This window comes from Canis lupus, chromosome 9 (genome assembly GCF_011100685.1).
Source record: "Canis lupus familiaris isolate Mischka breed German Shepherd chromosome 9, alternate assembly UU_Cfam_GSD_1.0, whole genome shotgun sequence".
Taxonomy (NCBI): Eukaryota; Metazoa; Chordata; class Mammalia; order Carnivora; family Canidae; genus Canis; species Canis lupus.
The window spans coordinates 44,280,605-44,298,718 of NC_049230.1; the positions used below are offsets into that span (position 1 = coordinate 44,280,605).

Below are 18,114 nucleotides of genomic sequence, written 5' to 3' on the forward strand. Positions count from 1 at the left end.
CATGTTCTGCTTTTAAGAGAGTTTTGAAAGAATACATTAATAATCCTAAAATCTGGGAGTAAAAAAAAAAAAAAGGGTAGATACACTGAGAAAACTTGTAACAGAGGTGACTACATGTTTCCAAAATGGAGCTGTCTGGTCTGTCATCACAACAAGCAACCTGCACTTCTCTAAATAATGCCTTTAGTACAAACACATTTCATTCAAAGCTATCTGAGCTTCACAGCTGTTGATTTTGATGTGCTTAAAAGGCTAGGCAAATCATAGGTACTAATTTGTGGTTTTTAAAACCTTAGTTAGACTCTTCCATTACCAAAGAGTCAGGATCAATAAAGATGGGTTTGAGAGACTGTAAAAATCTAAAGACCTACCACACAGAATTCTGTAGTCAACAATTTAGGTAGAATCATTAGGTAAATAATCTTATAAAACATCCATACTCAGGACTTAATAAGGTTATATTTTATTATTTTTTCTGAAGTAGGAGCAGGGAAGGAAATATATGTGAAATATACCTGCCCTAATTCTTACCAGCCAATCCCAGATCTTACATACATCATTTGAAAGATCATTAAAGCAAACTAAAGCCAACAGGATGCTTATTATTGGCAACAAATATTATCTAAGCCTTTTTCCATAACTGTTTACAGAATTTTCATCCTTATTACATCCTACCATTTTACTTCATCATAAATGAAGGCAAATTATGCAGGAAATATGGTCTCAACGAGAGAGCATTCCAAGTCAGAAGGAAGAGAAGACTTACTAGACAACTGCCATGTGCCAGGCACCATGACTTGCATTCTTATATTTGATTCCTTATTTGATCCCCTCAAAAATCCAATGAGGAATATATTTTAAATCCCAAACTGAACTCAGACAGGTTAAGAATATTACCCCAAATCTGGGACACCTGGGTGGCTCAGTGGTTGAGTGTCTGCCTTTGGCTCAGGGCATGATCCCAGAGTTCTGGGATCGAGTTCCACATCAGGCTCCTTGCATGCCTGCTTCTCCTCCCTCTGCCCATGTCTCTGCCTCTCTTTCTCTGTCTTTCATGAATAAATAAATAAAATCTTTAAAAATATATATATATTACCCAAGTCAAAGAGCTATAAGTGGTAAAGCTCAAACTATAATCCATATCTAACTGCAAAGATTATTTTTTCTACTATACTTAGATACTTCTCTAAAATAGGAATCCTTAAATGAGGTAAGTATGAAATAATTTAAATGCTTTTGACAAAATGAAACCAATGAATATTTAAGAAACAGGGTCACCTGAGTGGCTCAGGCAGTAAAGTGTCCAATTCTTGGTTTCAGCTCAGGTCATGATCTCAGGGTTGTGAGACTGAGCCCTACATCAGGCTCCGCACTCAGCAGGGAGTCTGCTTGAGATTCTTTTTCTCCCTCTCTCTCTCAAATAAATAAATAAATCTTAAAAAAGAAAGAAAGAAAGAAAAAGCAAGCAAGCAAGCAAGCGAGCTACTGTGTTAAGCACTGGGCTAGACACATTACACTTGAACAGACTTGAGAGCTTAAGGAACTCTGTCTCTGATCACATATCTGTTAAATAATGAGAAGATTAGAACTCAGACAGTCTGACTCCAGAGACCATGCTTTCAACTATACTTTACTGGCTCTCTAAAATTCAAAGGAAAACATGAGTGAAGCACTAGCTTTGTCCAAAGCAGTGAAAAAATTAGATCATTTTAACTCTATACAAATAGTTTTGAAAGGAAACAGTTGACTGATTCCTAGTAACGGCCCACTGGATGAAAAAGGGAAACGCTTTTCTTTTTTCAAAGTAATTCATACTTTTACACAGTCATCTGTATTATGGATGGTCTTTTTTTTTTTTTTTTAATTTTATTGATCTTTTTGAGAGAGAGCACACAAAGGGAGAGGGAGAAGCAGACTCCCCACTGAGCAGAGAACCCAACACAGAGCTTAATCCCAGGACCTTGAGATTATGACCTGAGTTGAAGGTAGATGCTTAACCAATTTTGCCACCCAGGCACCCCTGTATTATGGATAGTCTTAAGTAATAAAGATTAACTGCATATATAATAAATACTACCACATAAAATTTGCTTAATGCTTTTTATGTTTTCCAAAATATTTTTACATATGTTATTTTAACTAAAATAACCATCAACAGCTTCCCATCTTTATTCCTACAAAATAAAGCCAAAAGTCCTGGCAACTACCTAATATCCCTCACAGCTCTGCCTTTCTAGCTTTATTTGCTACCAATCACACACAAGATGTTTTGTTTCAGCTACTCTATTCTCTGAGGATTCTGTCCTCATGCCCCTGTACATGCAATTCCCTTTGTCTGGAATGGCCTTCCCAATTACCCGTCTGATAAACTCCTATTGCTATTTCAAGACCTGGTTCAAATATCTTTCCCACAAAACCTTCAGCTCACTGAATTAGTTACTCCCTCCTCTAAGACCACCAAATCCTTTTTTCACACCTGTGGCATAGGATTTACCATATCTCTTCCAAGATACATACTCTTGGAAGAGATTGAACTCTGTAGAGCTGTCTTTCTCTCTTTTGTATCCCTAGTGCCTTAAGGTCCTAGTGGGTAATCAATACTTATGAAATGAATAAAAGAATAAATTATATAAAACACTAAATTGAGAATTAGAAGATGAAAGTATAAGTCCCATACTAAAATGCAATGTATACCTCAGTTTTTTCAGCTGTAATTTTCAATTCAATTCTATACTTACTGCAATGACTATGCTTAATTATTTTAACAGTTGGAAATATCCTGAGAGCTTTTTAAAACAGTCACCAAAAATCCCAATTGTTATTACCTCCTCCATCATGACATCTTGTGTGGCTGAGATTTCTCCTTTGGTCGCTCCACTATGTACCAGGTTCCGTAGTCGTATACAGAATTCTCTCATCTATGACAGAAACTTATTCAGTACTCCAAATAGTTAACCAAACTTCAACTGTAAATGAGCCTAGCAGACCAGTGCTAGTTCTTTTGAAGTATAACTAGGCCAAGACCCAGGGCAAAGTTCATAAAAACATATATGTTTTCCCCAACCAGTCCACTTAAACACATAGTTAAAAACTTTCCGTAAAGGGAAAAAAGGGATTATTCCCAAAGAATTCTATGTGGAACTGCTACTGCTTTGCAACTGATGATATGCTCTGTGACAGTCTGTACCTGGGTATGAGGAAAATGTCTGATCCCATAATGCCTATCACCCTTAGGAAAAGCAGGAGACTTAAGTTGATTATGCTACTAAGTCATTCTAGTAGATTTTTATTTAGAATTTTACTGGTTATTCACTTTTTCTCTGCCAAATCTCTTTAACAATGGCTATGCCCACCCCCCCCCCCAATAGTTTTCATTTTTTGTTTTCAATTTTGAAAGGACCTAAGATAAAGGTGAGTCTTAAATCTAACCACCGTGCTAAAAAGGATCTTGCTCTCCTCTAAAATGAAATCCAATAATATGTTATTAAAGATCTTTTAACCTGTGGATAAGAATTCTGAGTTTCCTGAGTGGAAAATAACCTATCTCTAATATTGGGGAAACACATGTATAGTTTATTTTAAAATGTAATCTTTCTCCCAGTGGTGACAAATCCAATTTCAGCCTCATAGATCAAGAGGACAGATTCTGGCAACTCCCAGTTCTCAAAAAAGATGTCTGGCTGGTAGAACAGCATCCCTTTAAGACTTATACTTATAACCTCCTGGGGGTGCCTGGCTGGCTCAGTCAGTAGAGAATGCAACTCTTGATCTTGGGTTCGTGAGTCCAAGCCCCACGTTGTGTGTAGAGTTTAATATAAAAATTATATATATATTTCCCGCCTTGGGAAAATGGGTTATGTAGAGAAAGAGAATGATTCATTAAGATAACTGAAGCAATGAAAAGCAGTTCAATGACTACATCAAACGTTTAGTGGGTGGATAAACTACACTGATGTGGTTCGGGTCACCTCAGAACTCTACATACTCTTTAAGACAGTCTCACAAATAGTTCTCTCTGGTTTTACTAGAACATAAAGCTTTCCCAGCCCACTCCCACTAGAACCCAGCGGGCTTATAGCCCATATTAAGCATGAGACTTTTCTTTCCTCAGTACCTATAAGAAAACATTTAAATCAATAGAAATAAAAGTAGAAGGTTTTTAGAAAGAAAAGAAAAACTCCAGTCTCAATTATTTTTATAGTTAATATGTAGCTACATTGCCTTTGATAGACACTGAGCAGCTACCTTGTACATAGACTGTGTATACTGAAATGCCCAGGAATCCCCATGGAAAATCAGTTAAGAGTTTTAAGGTAAGTACACTAAATTCAATCCCACCCTGCTCCATATGTTGCACCTTGTGATTCAGAATATCATTCATCCTTCTGGTTGCCTCTGTTGTGTAAGATTCAGGGAAGCACTTCTTAGGGACAACACCATATTTTTCTAAAAGAAAACAAAGTTTAGTGATCGATAAGGTAAAATAAACTTCAACACTAAAAACTGGGGCAAAAATAGCTTTTTGTTTTAAAGAATAGGCCGTATTTTTCTGGCCTAAATCAGAAAACTTAACAACCTTATGCTTCATATTAATAAACAGATCATTTAATCTGGATATTTATCAATATATCTAAAAATGAATTGTTCTTTTGATCTATCATACTTTGTAAAGTGCTCAGCATGATGAGGTTTTTCCAAAAGGCACTACTTTTTTGATTGAGGATATTTTCAAATAGTTGCAGTTTCAATATGTTTCTTGATTATATCAATGGACAAGAAATAAGCTTTTTCACAGAAAGTTAGTTCTACTTAATACAACCAACTCATCACAGTACCTATCTCCTTACCTCTCATTTAAGAAAGGTGAGAGTGTGAGATAAAAGTTCTTAGAGTTAACTGTATACCCTTCTGGGAGACTAATTCTATTCTACTCTGTACATAACCCACAAAGAAATGGCCATGCCCAATCATAGACTCTTGTTTGACCACACTATTTCAGTTCCATTAGAGAAATGCTCTTACCAACAATATTGACAAGCATATCCCACTGTCCGCCATCATTTGCGGGATTCATAAGCAAATACTGCACCAGCCTACCATCCTCAGGCTCCTTTTTCTGGGCTGTGTCCACAAAAGCATTTAAGAAGAAATAACAACGTTCAACCTAGAACAAGAGAAGTTAAATAAAATTAAAGGAAAAAAAGAACTAATACTTTTATAGGCATTAGCAACACAATAGGAATCTTGGGCCTAGCATAGACCCACCATAGTAGGTATTTTTAAACTAAAGTTGGTAATTAAATACGAATATCTGGCTTCATAAGAATATTTATTTTCTTCTTATAGCTCTACAGATACATTCCAATAGTTTATCCAAAACAATGCATTGCTTTATTTTGAAACAAAATCTGATATTTAGAGTCTTAATCAGTAAACCCCTCATGAACACATCTAATGAGCACATTTTAAAAATTAAAAAACAAATAAAATTATTTACTGTTTTTCAAATAACCAGTACCCAGAGATGGGAAATTTGGTCTTAGAAAGACCAAATAACCTAAATAAAGATGGTAAAAGGAGAAATCATTAAAAACAAAACAAAAAATTTTAAATAAGAAACAAAGAAACAGTAGGGTGAGTAAGTAGACTTACTATTTCATTGTAAAAAGTAGCCTCCTACCAACCAAAAGCAATTCTGCCTTTGAAGAGAATCAACCTTTGATACTTTGAAAATCAGAATAAGTGATGTCCCATCTATAATGGAAGGCAAACTACAACTGGAAAAGCAAGAAATGAAGGGATATTCCCTACCAACGTTGATACTAAAACAAAGAGTCTTGCAAGATCAGTCCCCTACCTTGTCCCAGAAAAAGAGGTAAGATTGACTAAACTCAAATTCTTCAATATTTAATTTTTTCATGAATGGAAGTCTCATAACATTCAGACAAGAAAAGATCCAGCATCGCCCTGAAACAAGAAAGCAAACCAAGAAATTAGAATTAGTGTTCACATAGATTACATTGTTCTATCTCTGTTTCCCAAAACTGAATGCATGACAAGATCTTGAACAATTTAAAACTAAATTAGAAAGAACAAAATAGGAAAGGTAAATTAGTATTTGAAATATATATGCAAAGACTTAATATCCTTAACATATGAAAAAAACTCTTTATATATCATTTAAAGAATCCAATACAAATCACCTAAGAAAATCACATTAGAAAAAGAAATATTGGGCAGCCCCTGTGGCGCAGCGGTTTAACGCCGCCTGCAGCCCAGGGTGTGATCCTGGAGACCCGGGATCGAGTCCCACCTCAGCCTGTGTCTCTGCCTCTCTCTCTCTCTCTCTCTCTCTCTCTCTGTGTGTGTGTGTCTCTATGAATAAATAAAATCTTAAAAAAAAAAAGAAAGAAAAAAACAGATATATTGCTAAAGACATGAGCAGAGATCATGAATAGATAATTTAATGGCCAAAAAAGATACAAATGGCAAAGAAACATTTTTTGAAGTTCATCACAAGACACCTGTTAGGTGAGGATACATTATTTTTTAACTGATAATGCCCAATATTGGGATGAATTTGGGAAACAGCATTATTATACAGTCTGGACATAAATCCAAACAGGTAAAAGATATCTGAGAGCAATTTGGCAATATATGACAAAAGTTTGAAAAAGTTCTACCCTTTATTCTGGAACACAAAGTATATGCTTCAAAATAAGGTAACCCTAACATAAGTCAACTTCCATTCTCCCAAAGAGAAGTAAAAAGAAAAAGTTGTTGGAATGCCTGGTTGGCTCAATCTGTAGAGCACGTAGCTCTTGATCCCAAGGTTGTGAGTTCCAGCCCTGTGTTGAATGTAGAGATTTCTTAAAAATAAAATCTTCAGGGGTGCCTGGGTGGCTGTCAGTTAAGCAACTGACTCTTGATTTTGGCTCAGGTCATGATCTCATTATGAGACAGAGCTCCGCTCTGGGCTCTCCATTGGGTGTGGAATCTGCTTAGGGTTCTCTCTCTACCTCTCCTTCTGCCTCTACGCTCACTCGTGTGCCCTCTCTCTTTAAAATAAATAAATCTTTTTTAAAAATAACAATAATTTTGCAACAAGAGAAAACAATTTAAAATAAGTAACTACAGTGTTTCTTAAAAGTCACTAATTACATAGTGCATCTTTACCTTAGGTTTGTCTGTATGCCACCTCTCTCATATATACTATATTATTTTCCAGTAAAGAAGATCCAGATGAACTGTTAATGTGAAAACTGCATGAAATAAACTACATAGCTTATGTGCTACTTGAATCTCTTGTAAATAAAAGTGATACTACAGAATATATAAGAAGTGATCTATTCTAGAGGCACATTTCCAGGCTTTTCCCTAAGAGATCACTGCAATCTGAACTATGTAAGACCAGTGTGACATTACTAACTGGATCATTTGTAGCCTGACAGTCCACACCATCAAGCACTTCTTACTATGGCACAACAGTAACTATGGCAAGGTCATGGCTTTTTTCCCCTTAACATTTAAAAATCAATTTTACTGAGGTATAATTTACATACAATGAAATATACCCATATTAAATGTACACTTTGAGTTCTGACTGGTCCTCAGCAAGCACCGATCTGCTTTCTGTCAAAACAGACTGGGAGTGGGGTGTCTAGGTGGCTCAGTCGGTTAAACATCTGCCTTTGGCTCAGGTCATGATCTCAGGGTTCTGGGATTGACCCCCACATCTGGCTCCCTGCTCAGTGGGGAGTCTGCTTCTCTCTCTGCCTCCCCCAGCTTGTGTTCCTGCTCACTCTCTCTTTCAAAAAAAAAAAAAAAAAAGACTGAGAGTAGTTTTTAAATGGATACAATTTAAAAAGTTATTTTAGTATGATTTTGTTACAAGAATGTCCTCCTTATTTAGATTCCTGGATAACCAATCTTTTACTGTAGCTGTTTTTCTGACAGTGGTGCTAGACAACAAAATAAGAACTCTTAACAGGTAAAGCATGAGAACTGAGTGTTTTTCTGCATTACAAATTGGTCTAGTGAGCCCAATAGCACATCTGCTCAAACTGCAACCAAAAAGCCTTAAAAACAACATTTGGGGGATCCCTGGGTGGCTCAGTGGTTGAGCGTCTGCCTTTGGCTCAGGGCGTGATCCTGGGGGTCCTGGGATCCAGTCCCACGTCGGGCTCCTGGTGAGGAGCCTGCTTCTCCCTCTGCCTGTGTCTCTGCCTCTCTCTCTCTCTCAAATAAATAAATAAATAAAATCTTTTTTTAAAACCCCACACATTTGATATTTTGATACAATTACATTGAGTTTTTTCCATTGCAGACATTTGTGTATGGCCTTCAGGGCGAGAACACTTTGGGGAGTTTTCTAGAGCATGAACGTATTTGGATGGTCCGTTTTGTACCAAGAACACATCTCTCCAAGACTCCAGGCTACAATCACATGACTTCAGGGCGGAATATCCTCAATTACATTCAAACAAATGACCATGGACTTGTCACTTCGGTGTTCGAAGCAAATACGCCACCAAGCCACGGGGGGCCAAAATAAGTCACAAGGTACTGTCCTTGGAGCTGCCTTTCCTTGTGTCTGTTTTCTGAAATTCGCTACAAGTTCTTTCAAACAAACTTCTGCTCAAGACCATCAAGACCTCGAAACGGGGCGCTGTTAATAAGGTCCAAGAAAAGTGTGCAAGGAGCCGTGAGACCTCACCTGAGCTCTTCTGGTTGGTGACCGGCTTGCCTTCCTGAGTCACAGCGTGCTGGAACACATGCTGGGCACCCTGCACCGTGGCCCTCTTCAGGCAGATGTCCAGCAAGTCGTGGGTGGTCCCCACATTCTGGGCAAGTACGAACTGAGGGTCCGAGTTCAGTTTCTGAATCAGAGCAGCCACCTTCTCCGGGTTCAGTCCTGTTGGAAGACCACACGGGATTTGCGACACCAAAAGGGGGCTGAAGAGGGCTGACCCGGGGCTCCCGGAGCCCTGCTCTAACTTCGGAAGACCCTCCGGAGGGGACCCTGGCGGCGGCGAAGCCCTTCACCGGCGCCCTCGCCGCAGGGCCGGCCCCCCCCAAGAGCGCTGCAGCCCGCCCAGAACGCTGCGTTCCCGCCCGCGCCCCCGGGTCCCGGGTCCCGGGTCCCGGGTCCCAGGCCCCGCTGTCCCCGCCGCCGGCCTCCGGCGCCCCCGCCCCCGCCCCCGAGGGAGGACCCGGGAGGGCCCCGGCGGGGAAGAGCGGCGCCTCACCGGCGTTGTTCATGGTGGCCACGGCGCCCGGCTGGGGGACGGTAGTTTCGGGGTTCTCGGGGGGGAGCACCGGAATTACGCGGGGGCTCGCGGCCTCAGCTGCCGGACCTGCCACTCGCAGCCGGAGCGCCGGAAGGAGCGAACCGGCTCGGTGGCGGCGGAGGGCTGAGGCCCGGGGAAACGGGGTCCGCGGAGGGACAAAACTCCCCCTCGCGTTGCTGAGTCAGCGCCGAATGGGCTGGCCCCGCCCGGGGGAGGGCCGAGCGGGCGGGCTCACGATCGCTGCGTGCCGCCTGCGCCCCTGCCCACCTCCGCGTGGCCGGCAGCTGCCCCGCGCGACGCCGGCACCCTGGCCCACGGGGAGGCCGAGCCGCGCCGCGCCGCGCCGCGCCGGCCCGGAGCCCGAACACCCTGGCTTTGGGGAATGCACCCAGGAAGCCTTTCCAGAGCCTGAAGGCAGCTCGAGGCACGAGGGCGGAGCCGAGGGGCTGCAGAATTAACGCGGGGCTTGGGGTGCGTGGGCTCGCCGCGCGCGCACACGCACCCACGTGCACGGAATGTGCCCAGAGGCTCTTCCTATAGGCATCCTTTGCTGACCATTCGCTGCATTTTCGATGGCAACTTGTTGCTTGGATTCGAGTCAGAACCAAGTTCTTGTGTTTGAGGGAAAATTGGAACCAAGCTCTTTCCCACCCACTCAGAAGCTACTACCACGGTTCTACAAATATGCATCTGCTCGTTTCAAGAAAACTGCCCATTTTGGGCTTCATGGAGTCAGTGAGTGTTTCCTGCTTAGCCCAGCATGTTCTGTGGGCTTAACTAAAGGGGAAGCCGGAGGTCAGTAGGATGCATCAACATTGTATTGCCAGGCCCTCCACAGAGCCTGCAGATGGGCGCCCCTGTCCTTTCTGCAGGCTTTCAAGAGAACTCAGCAGTTTTCGAAGGTTTTGAGATTTTCAAGCCCTTTATGTGTTGTTGTTGTTTTTTTGTGTGTGTGTGTGTGTGCTCTGAAATCTCAACCTTGTTTTCTTTTTACGATTTTTTTTTTTTTTAATTTGAGAAAGTGAGCGAGACAGAGAGAGAGAGAAAGAGAGAGCTCAGGAGCAGGGCCAGAAGGAGAGGGAGAAGCAAGCTTCCTGCTGAGCAGGGCGCTGCCAGGCTACACACATCACAGGACCCTGAGATCATGGCCTGAGCCATGGCAAACACTTAACCCACTAAGCCTGCCAGGTGCCCCTCAAACTTTTTTTTAAAGATTTTATTTATTTATTTATTTATTTATTTATTTACTTATTTATTTATTTATTCGAGAAAGAGAGACAGCATGAGTATGAAGGGTAGAGGGAGAAGGAGAGAGAAAATCTCAAGTTGATGTGTGGGGCTGATCCCAGGATTGAGATCATGAGCTGAGCTAAAACCAAGACTCTGGGGCTCAACCAACTGTGCCACCCAGGTACCCCTGAAATCTCAACCTTTAATGAGATTTTGGGATGACGCCCACAGATGATAAGGCAAATAACAAATATATCTGCCTTATTGAAAATCCTTTCTGCTACTCAGAACAGTGAGAAACCTACTGTGGAACCCAGAATCTAGATCCTAGTTTGAAAATCATCGCTGATTCTAAGGAACCCTATTATCTGGAAAAATCCACACTCAGATACAAGTTATTTGAGAAAACACAATTTCTATGTCCCCACAGAGACCTACCTAAAGTTTGGGGATATGACATAACTATCTCCAAAAGAGCCCATCAACTGTCCTATTTTGAGATTCTTCTGATGTCTGAAGAAAAGGAACAGGCTGAAACTATGTTGAAAAAAGTCTTGGCTCTTTCACAAAATGATGTCCAAGCATCCTGCCCAATTCAAGTGACAAAATTTTATTCAATATCTTTCATGTACCAGGCACAGAGCAAGCTGCTGATGATATGGAGATCAACAAAGCTTAAGCTTACCCTTAAGAAATTCACAATGCAGTGGGGAAGATGCAAAATAACCTTTAGACAATCTATACTAGTATACCAGTAGTACTGTAGAACCAATGAGGAGAGAGCCATTAATTAGGGCCAGAAGTGCCTGAAAAAGGGGATGATAAGTGAGCATAATCTTAGAGTGGATGGGATTTTACAAGGAAAAAAACAACACCAAAAAACAGAGGAAGGGCATACAAGGCAACAGCAAAGGCACAGAGCATTAAAACACATGGCAAAATCATGTTGAAGAAACTGTGCATCATAGTCTGATGTGGTTAAGAGAAAGGAAGATGTTGAGCTCAGGGGCAAGGTATAGAACTGGAAAGGTAAGTTTGGTCAGGATATGAAGGGTTTTATATGCCATGCCCAAGCATCTGTAGTTTATTCTATGATTAATTAGGAGAATTGATTTTTAAACAAAGGAGCAATGGATAAAGAAAGAAAGCCAACAAGCAATGAGGAAGATGACTTAGAGGGGACGGATTCTGGAGATAGAGAAAGTAGTTAGGAGAATGTTCCAGTAGTGCCTTTGAGAGACGATCCTTGAACTGAGGAAAGGAAAGAGATACAGATAACCTGGAAGTCTACAGTTGAATGAGAAGCTGGATGGTGGTGTCTAACCCAGAGGGAATATAGAAAAATACATATTTAGAAGTATGTGAGTGAGCAGGTCATGAATTCAGTTTGGGCCTTGGCAAGTTTGGGGCACCCACAGGATCCCCAAGAACAGAATTAGAGGAAGCAAATGAAAAGATGTCTAAAGATTAAGTAAGACATGCACTTCTTGGAACCATGAAAGTCAACAAGGTTGCAGAGTGAAAGAGAATAAAGCAAAAAGGGAATGAGGAGTGAGGATAGTACCCTCATTGACAGCATGCAGTTTTATCTTATTTTATTTTTGAAAAATGTTATTTATTTATTCATGGGAGACACAGAGAGAGGCAGAGACATAAGCAGAGGGAGAAGCAGACTTCCTGCGGGGAGCCTGATGCAGGACTCTCTCCCAGGACCCCAGGATCATGACCTGAGCCTAACGCATATGCTCAACCACTGAGCCACCCAGGTGTCCCTGCATGCAGTTTTATAGGGTGTTTGAGGAACAAGGATGCCAGGCTGAGTGGGGTGAATAGAGCCTGAAGCTCAGTCCAAGCTCTGCTTGCCAAGCCATGCACCCTGGCCCAGGACTGTACTCAGCATATGGTGCATCTTTTACTGTTTATTACAAGGAAGCCATATGAGGATACCACTAATTCTAGAAATAGCAACATTTAAGGAATGGGTGAAGACAGAGGAACCAGCAGGGAAGGACAGAAAAAGCAGACAGAGAGGTAAGAGAGGATATAGAGTGGTATGTCTTGGAATCCAGGAAAGCAAGGAGAAGATAGTGAAGGGGATGGAAAGGTTCAGAGCAGTTGGCTCACCACCAGATCAGAGGTGAGCTTAGAGAGGAGGGCTTTAGCGGAGGGCAGAAGCCACACTGCAGTAAACTGAGGCGGAAGAACTAACTGGGAAGCTCTTTGGGGAGAAAAGGAAATCTTATGTTTATGAGGAGGATGAAAGGCAGGGACCAGTACAGATGATGGATGCCAGAAGTGTATAATCACTAGAACAAGAGCCCAGAAAAAAAGGAGAGATGGAATCACTGGAGAAGGTGGAGGGGCCAGTTTTACAGCTACTGCCACCCTTTTCATGGCAATGATTACATTTCCCCACCCCATGCCCAGAGATTCCTATCATCACTTTGCCAGATCTCCTGCTCTACCCTCATTGTCAGGGTGGCACCCTTAGTACCAGCTTTCCACCCAGCAACTCACACCCAAGTATTCAGCCCCCATGTGAGCACAGAGAAGAAGGGCAGAATAAAACTGGTTTCTCAGTGGGTTCACTCCCAAATGACCCACCCAGAAAGATATTTCCCCAAGAATAGAATTCTTAGGACCTACCCCTCTAACTCCATCCAGAAGAGATGTTGTTAGGGCCAGTGACACCTCATAGAACAAAACAACTGAAACAATTCTAGGATGAAGTCCACAATATTAGAAATGGAAGCCTTTATAACTCCTGTGAAATGATGCCACCTGCCATTGCAGATGTGCCTAGCACCTGCTGCTTCCTTGGGTTCCACCCAGTTAAAGCAAACAGGACCAGTCTCCAAGCAAATTCTACATCCTGGCTCCCTCCTGTGCTGTCCACCAGTATTGACATCTATTGGTCATTTGCTTCCACTGTGATGGAAAAGAACAGATTTTTATGTTGGATGGAAGTCTGGATTAGTATCTAATGTAAGTATTCTGAATTTAAGTGTTGCCCTAGTTAACGCTGAGATTTGCTTTGATCAGAAAGCCTTCTGATAGTTCACCAGACCTGACAGTAAACTTCAGAGGTCACATACTGCTGTTCTGCTGGCCCAAATTCAGCTCCTAGATGTATCATTTGGCCTACATGGTGTTTTAAAATTTTTGAGCCAGTATTTAGAATTGGGAAGTTTTATATACAAATCTGGGCTACTGGCTTCTTTTGAAAATATTTCCCCACAATAGTCATTTCTCTATCAAAAGTGAAAAAAAAAAAAAAACACAAGTTAAGGAGGCTTGCCTCCTTAACATTTTTTTTATATCAAGCTTGTTTCACTCATTTACATTTATTACATTTATTTATATTTGGGGTTTTCATCCCCTTATTTCAGGTGACCTAGGCAGAGTTTGGAAGGACTACTTCTCTCCTTCTTTTTTTTTTTTTTTTTAAGATTTTATTTATTCATTCATGTGAGACACACACACAGAGAGAGAGGCAGAAACACAGGCAGAGGGAGAAGCAGGCTCCATGCTGGGAGCCCCATGTGGGACTCGATCCTGAGACTCCAGGATCACACCCTGGGCTGAAGGCAGCGCTAAACCGCTGAGCCACCTGGGCTGCTCTACTTCTCTCCTTCTATACCCATCCCTACCCTTAACCTGCAAATTCCTGCCTCCCTGAGATGAGTAAAGTTAGCAGGAGCTGACTCAGATAAGGCTTTCAGATACTGGATCTTGGGACTCTTGGGGCCCAAAGGAGCCCATGTCCCTTCACTACACTTTTTCTCCAGATGCACTCATCTGAGTACAGATAATTGGCAACTTCAGGTCTTCTACAGTCTCTGCCATTTCTAAACTCCATGTAGGCTTAATCCAACCCTGTTACCCTTCCTCCAGATTCAGATTTTAAGTGTTTGACATATTTGGCATCGGTTGTAAATCATGTCCATGGTTTTTTTTTAAACATTCTCCATATTCTAGAATGACATTGTTTTATCAGTAATATTATTCCTTCCTCTGGATATGACATTTCTGCCACGCACTCCCTGTTCTGGATGCTACCCATTCACAGAGCATTCCAGGCAGAGGAAACAGCATATGCAAAGGCAAAGAGGCACAAATGGGCTTGAATGTGATTCAGGAGAAGTAAGAAAGTCTGGTCAAGTTTTGTGAGTATGTTATTTATACACATCTGAAATAGTTCATTATAAACTATCAGTAATACCTTGCTGCATGCACAAAATTTGCAGCAACATGAAGCCTTCACGATGTTTAACATTTGTCAGAAATGGCATACTTTCAAAGCTAGTGGTAGCTCAGTAAATCAGAAAGTACTTCTGTGGAAGGAAAGAAAAAAGAAAGAAAGAAAAAGAAAGGAAGAAAAGAAAGAAATGAAGGAAGGAAGAAAAAAAAGAAACTACTTATTCTGTTGCCACATGGAGGAGCCATTTTAGCTAGTAAAATAGTATCTTCCCTTCAATAAATTTACATTTATCATGAAACAGTCTTGCTGAATACTACTGCTAAATAGTCTTGAATTATGGATGTTTTTAACTTTGTGTAAAGTTTCAGGAATGTATCCCTTGTATAAAATTCAACTGCAAACAAAACAAAACAAAACAAAACAAAAAAAACTCAACTGCGGGGCAGCCTTGGTGGTCCAGCGGTTTAGCACTGCCTTCAGCCCAGGGCGTGATCCTGGAGAACCGGGATCGAGTCCCACATCAGGCTCCCGGCATGGAGCCTGCTTCTCCCTCTGCCTGTGTCTCTGCCTCTCTCTGTCTCTGTGTCTGTCATGAATAAATAATTTTTTTTTAAATCTTAAAAAATAAAATTCAACTGCACTAGAATTTGGTGTGGCAAGAGTAAATGACGAGGAAAAGAAGACATATAGGTAGTAAGAAATAAGGTTGAAAAGATCATTTATAGTCAGATTGTGAAGCACTATGAAGGTCATGCATCTTTTATTCGCGAGAATATTACTGTATCTACAAAATTCCCCCAAAGGTAGCAAGAAGACTGGGAGAAAATTATCTTCAAGTAATATTGCCCATAAAAGCAATAGGTTAGTATTATATTTCTCCTTATTTCCTTCCTTCCTTCCTTCCTTCCTTCCTTCCTTCCTTCCTTCCTTCCTTCCTTCCTTCCCTTTCTTTTCTTTTCTTTTCTTTTCTTTCTTTCTTTCTTTCTTTCTTTCTTTCTTTCTTTCTTTCTTTCTTTCTTTCTTTCTCTTTGTCTCTTCCTCTCTTTCTCTCTTTCCCTCTTGTTCTTCCTTTCTCTCATTTATTCAACAGCTTATTGAACTATCTACTATTTGGCAGCTACTGAACTAGGCACTTGAAACACAAAAATAAATAAGATATTGGTCCCTGACCTCAAGAAGCTTCAATCTAGGGATCCCTGGGTGGTGCAGTGGTTTAGCGCCTGCCTTTGGCCCAGGGCGCGATCCTGGAGACCTGGGATCGAATCCCACGTCGGGCTCCCGGTGCATGGAGCCTGCTTCTCCCTCTGCCTCTCTCTCTCTCTCTCTGTGTGACTATCATAAATAAATAAAAAAAAATTTTAAAAAGCTTCAATCTAGTAGAGAAAATTAAAAAACAAAATTGATCATTATTTTTTGATTAATAAAAAAAATATTCAGTGAGTACTGACTATGTGTCAGGCACTGTAGTTAGATAGAGAAATATGCAGGAAAACCAGACAGACAAGGTTCCTGCCCTCATGGTGCTTACATTCCAGTGGGGGAAACGTCATATACAGATGCAGATAATTTCAATACTGATATAAAGAGAGTAAAACAGCATGATGTGATAGTGACTGGTTAGAGGTAGTGGTAGCATAAAAAGCCCCTCTGAGGAAGTGACCATTTGGGCTGAGACTGAATGGCAATAAAGATCTGACCATGTGAGGATCTCTGGGAAAAAGTAGCAAGAAACGAGGAAAATGAAGGCAAGGGCCTCATTAGAGAAATAAGCAGTGGCCAACAAAGTCAGAAAGAACCCAGGTGCTGGGGCACCTGGGTGGCTCAGTGTTTGAGCATCTACCTTCAGCTCCTCTCATGATCCCAGGGTCCTAGGAGTGAGTCCCACATCAGGCTCCCTGCATGAAGCCTGCTTCTCCTTCTACCTATGCCTCTGCCTCTCTCTCTCTGTCTCTCATGAATAAATAAATAAAAATTTAAAGAAAGAAAGAAAGAAAGAAAGAAAGAAAGAAAGAAAGAAAGAAAGAAAGAAAGAAAGAGGGGAGGGTGGGAGGGAGGGAGGGAGGGAGGAAGAAAGAAAGAAAGAAAGAAAGAAAGAAAGAAAGAAAGAAAGAAAGAAAGAAAGAAAAAATGAAAAAATGAACCCAACTTCTTTCTGGCACTGGGATCTGCCATCCTCAGTATTGGCACTGTTCCTGGCCTTGTTCCCCTTGTGCTTACTTCTTCAAGTCTAATGGATAAAAACCTGGCTTTTTCTTACTTCCTTCTAAGAGTTCAGACCATCTTTCTCAGGAGCTTCCAAGAAATTTCACCCTGGATTGTACTGTCTACAATGAGGTCATGTGCCTTTTCCTGAACTGACCATTGATTAAGGGAATGGGATTACCCCTACATCCATCTGGCCTATCCCTAGTGCAATAGTCAATTCCCTAAACTACGTGGCTTCTTTGGAGTGCAGGATGGGTGGGATGGCTGTGGGGCATCAACCTCAATGCTTACTACATCAGTAAGATGTTTAGATTTTATTCTAAGTGCAATGGAAAGGAGCGAAGCACATGTCCTGGTTTATGTTTTTAAGGATACACTGAATGTATATGTAACACATTTAATTAAAAAAACATTAAAATATACATGAAGAATTCCCAACTATAAATAGGAAAAAGACAAACAACTTAATAGGAAAATAGACTCAGTCATTGATTTTGGCCCAGGTCATGATCTCAGGGTCATGAGATTGAGCCCTGCGTCAGGCTCTGTGCTAGGCATGGAGTCTGCTTAAGATTCTCTCTCCCTCTCCCTCTGCCCCTCCTCCCACCGTCTCTCTTTCCCTCTAAAAAAAAAAGAAAGAAAGAGAAAAAGACAAAACAGGCATTTCACCAAAAAAAAAAAAAATTATAACTAGCAAATAAACAGTCATGATAGTAATTCAAAATAAAATTATGATAAGATGCCACTTAATATGTGGACAGGTAAAAATTTTAAAGGTGGGGTGTTATAAAATACTGTTGATAATTCTTACATACAGCTTGTGAAAGCATAAATATTACCACTTTGGAAAACATCTGTCAATATTTATAAAATTGGAGTCGCACACACTCTATAACTCAGCAATTTTATTCTTGGGTGTAATATTCTAAAGATACTCCATCCACTATGGTAGCCACCAGCCACCTGTGGCTGTTTAAAATGTTTTAAATTAATTTCAATTAAATGAAACTAAAAACTCTACTTTCTCAGTCATAGTAGTCACCTTCCAGTGCTCAGTAACTACACATACAATCATATTATATGGTATAGATATGGAACATTTTCATCATCACAGTAAGTTGTATTGGACAACCCTGCCCTGGAGAAATTCTTGTATACGTGCACCGGAAGTCACAGTCAAAACCATTT

At 41.0% G+C, this 18,114-nt stretch overlaps 1 protein-coding gene across 1 annotated transcript in view; it reads right to left on the reverse strand.

Moving 5' to 3' along the window:
- BLMH (bleomycin hydrolase) overlaps positions 1-9,455 on the reverse strand; it is a 47,497-nt gene extending 38,042 nt beyond the window's left edge. Inside the window, exons 1-6 of the mRNA XM_038548410.1 lie at positions 9,249-9,455; positions 8,717-8,914; positions 5,858-5,967; positions 5,023-5,164; positions 4,358-4,446; positions 2,826-2,918 (exon numbers count right to left, since the gene is read on the reverse strand). Coding sequence (XP_038404338.1) covers positions 2,826-2,918; positions 4,358-4,446; positions 5,023-5,164; positions 5,858-5,967; positions 8,717-8,914; positions 9,249-9,261 — 645 coding nt within the window. The 5' untranslated portion in view covers positions 9,262-9,455. The remainder of the gene's footprint in view (positions 1-2,825; positions 2,919-4,357; positions 4,447-5,022; positions 5,165-5,857; positions 5,968-8,716; positions 8,915-9,248) is intronic.
- Positions 9,456-18,114: the final 8,659 nt, after the last annotated feature.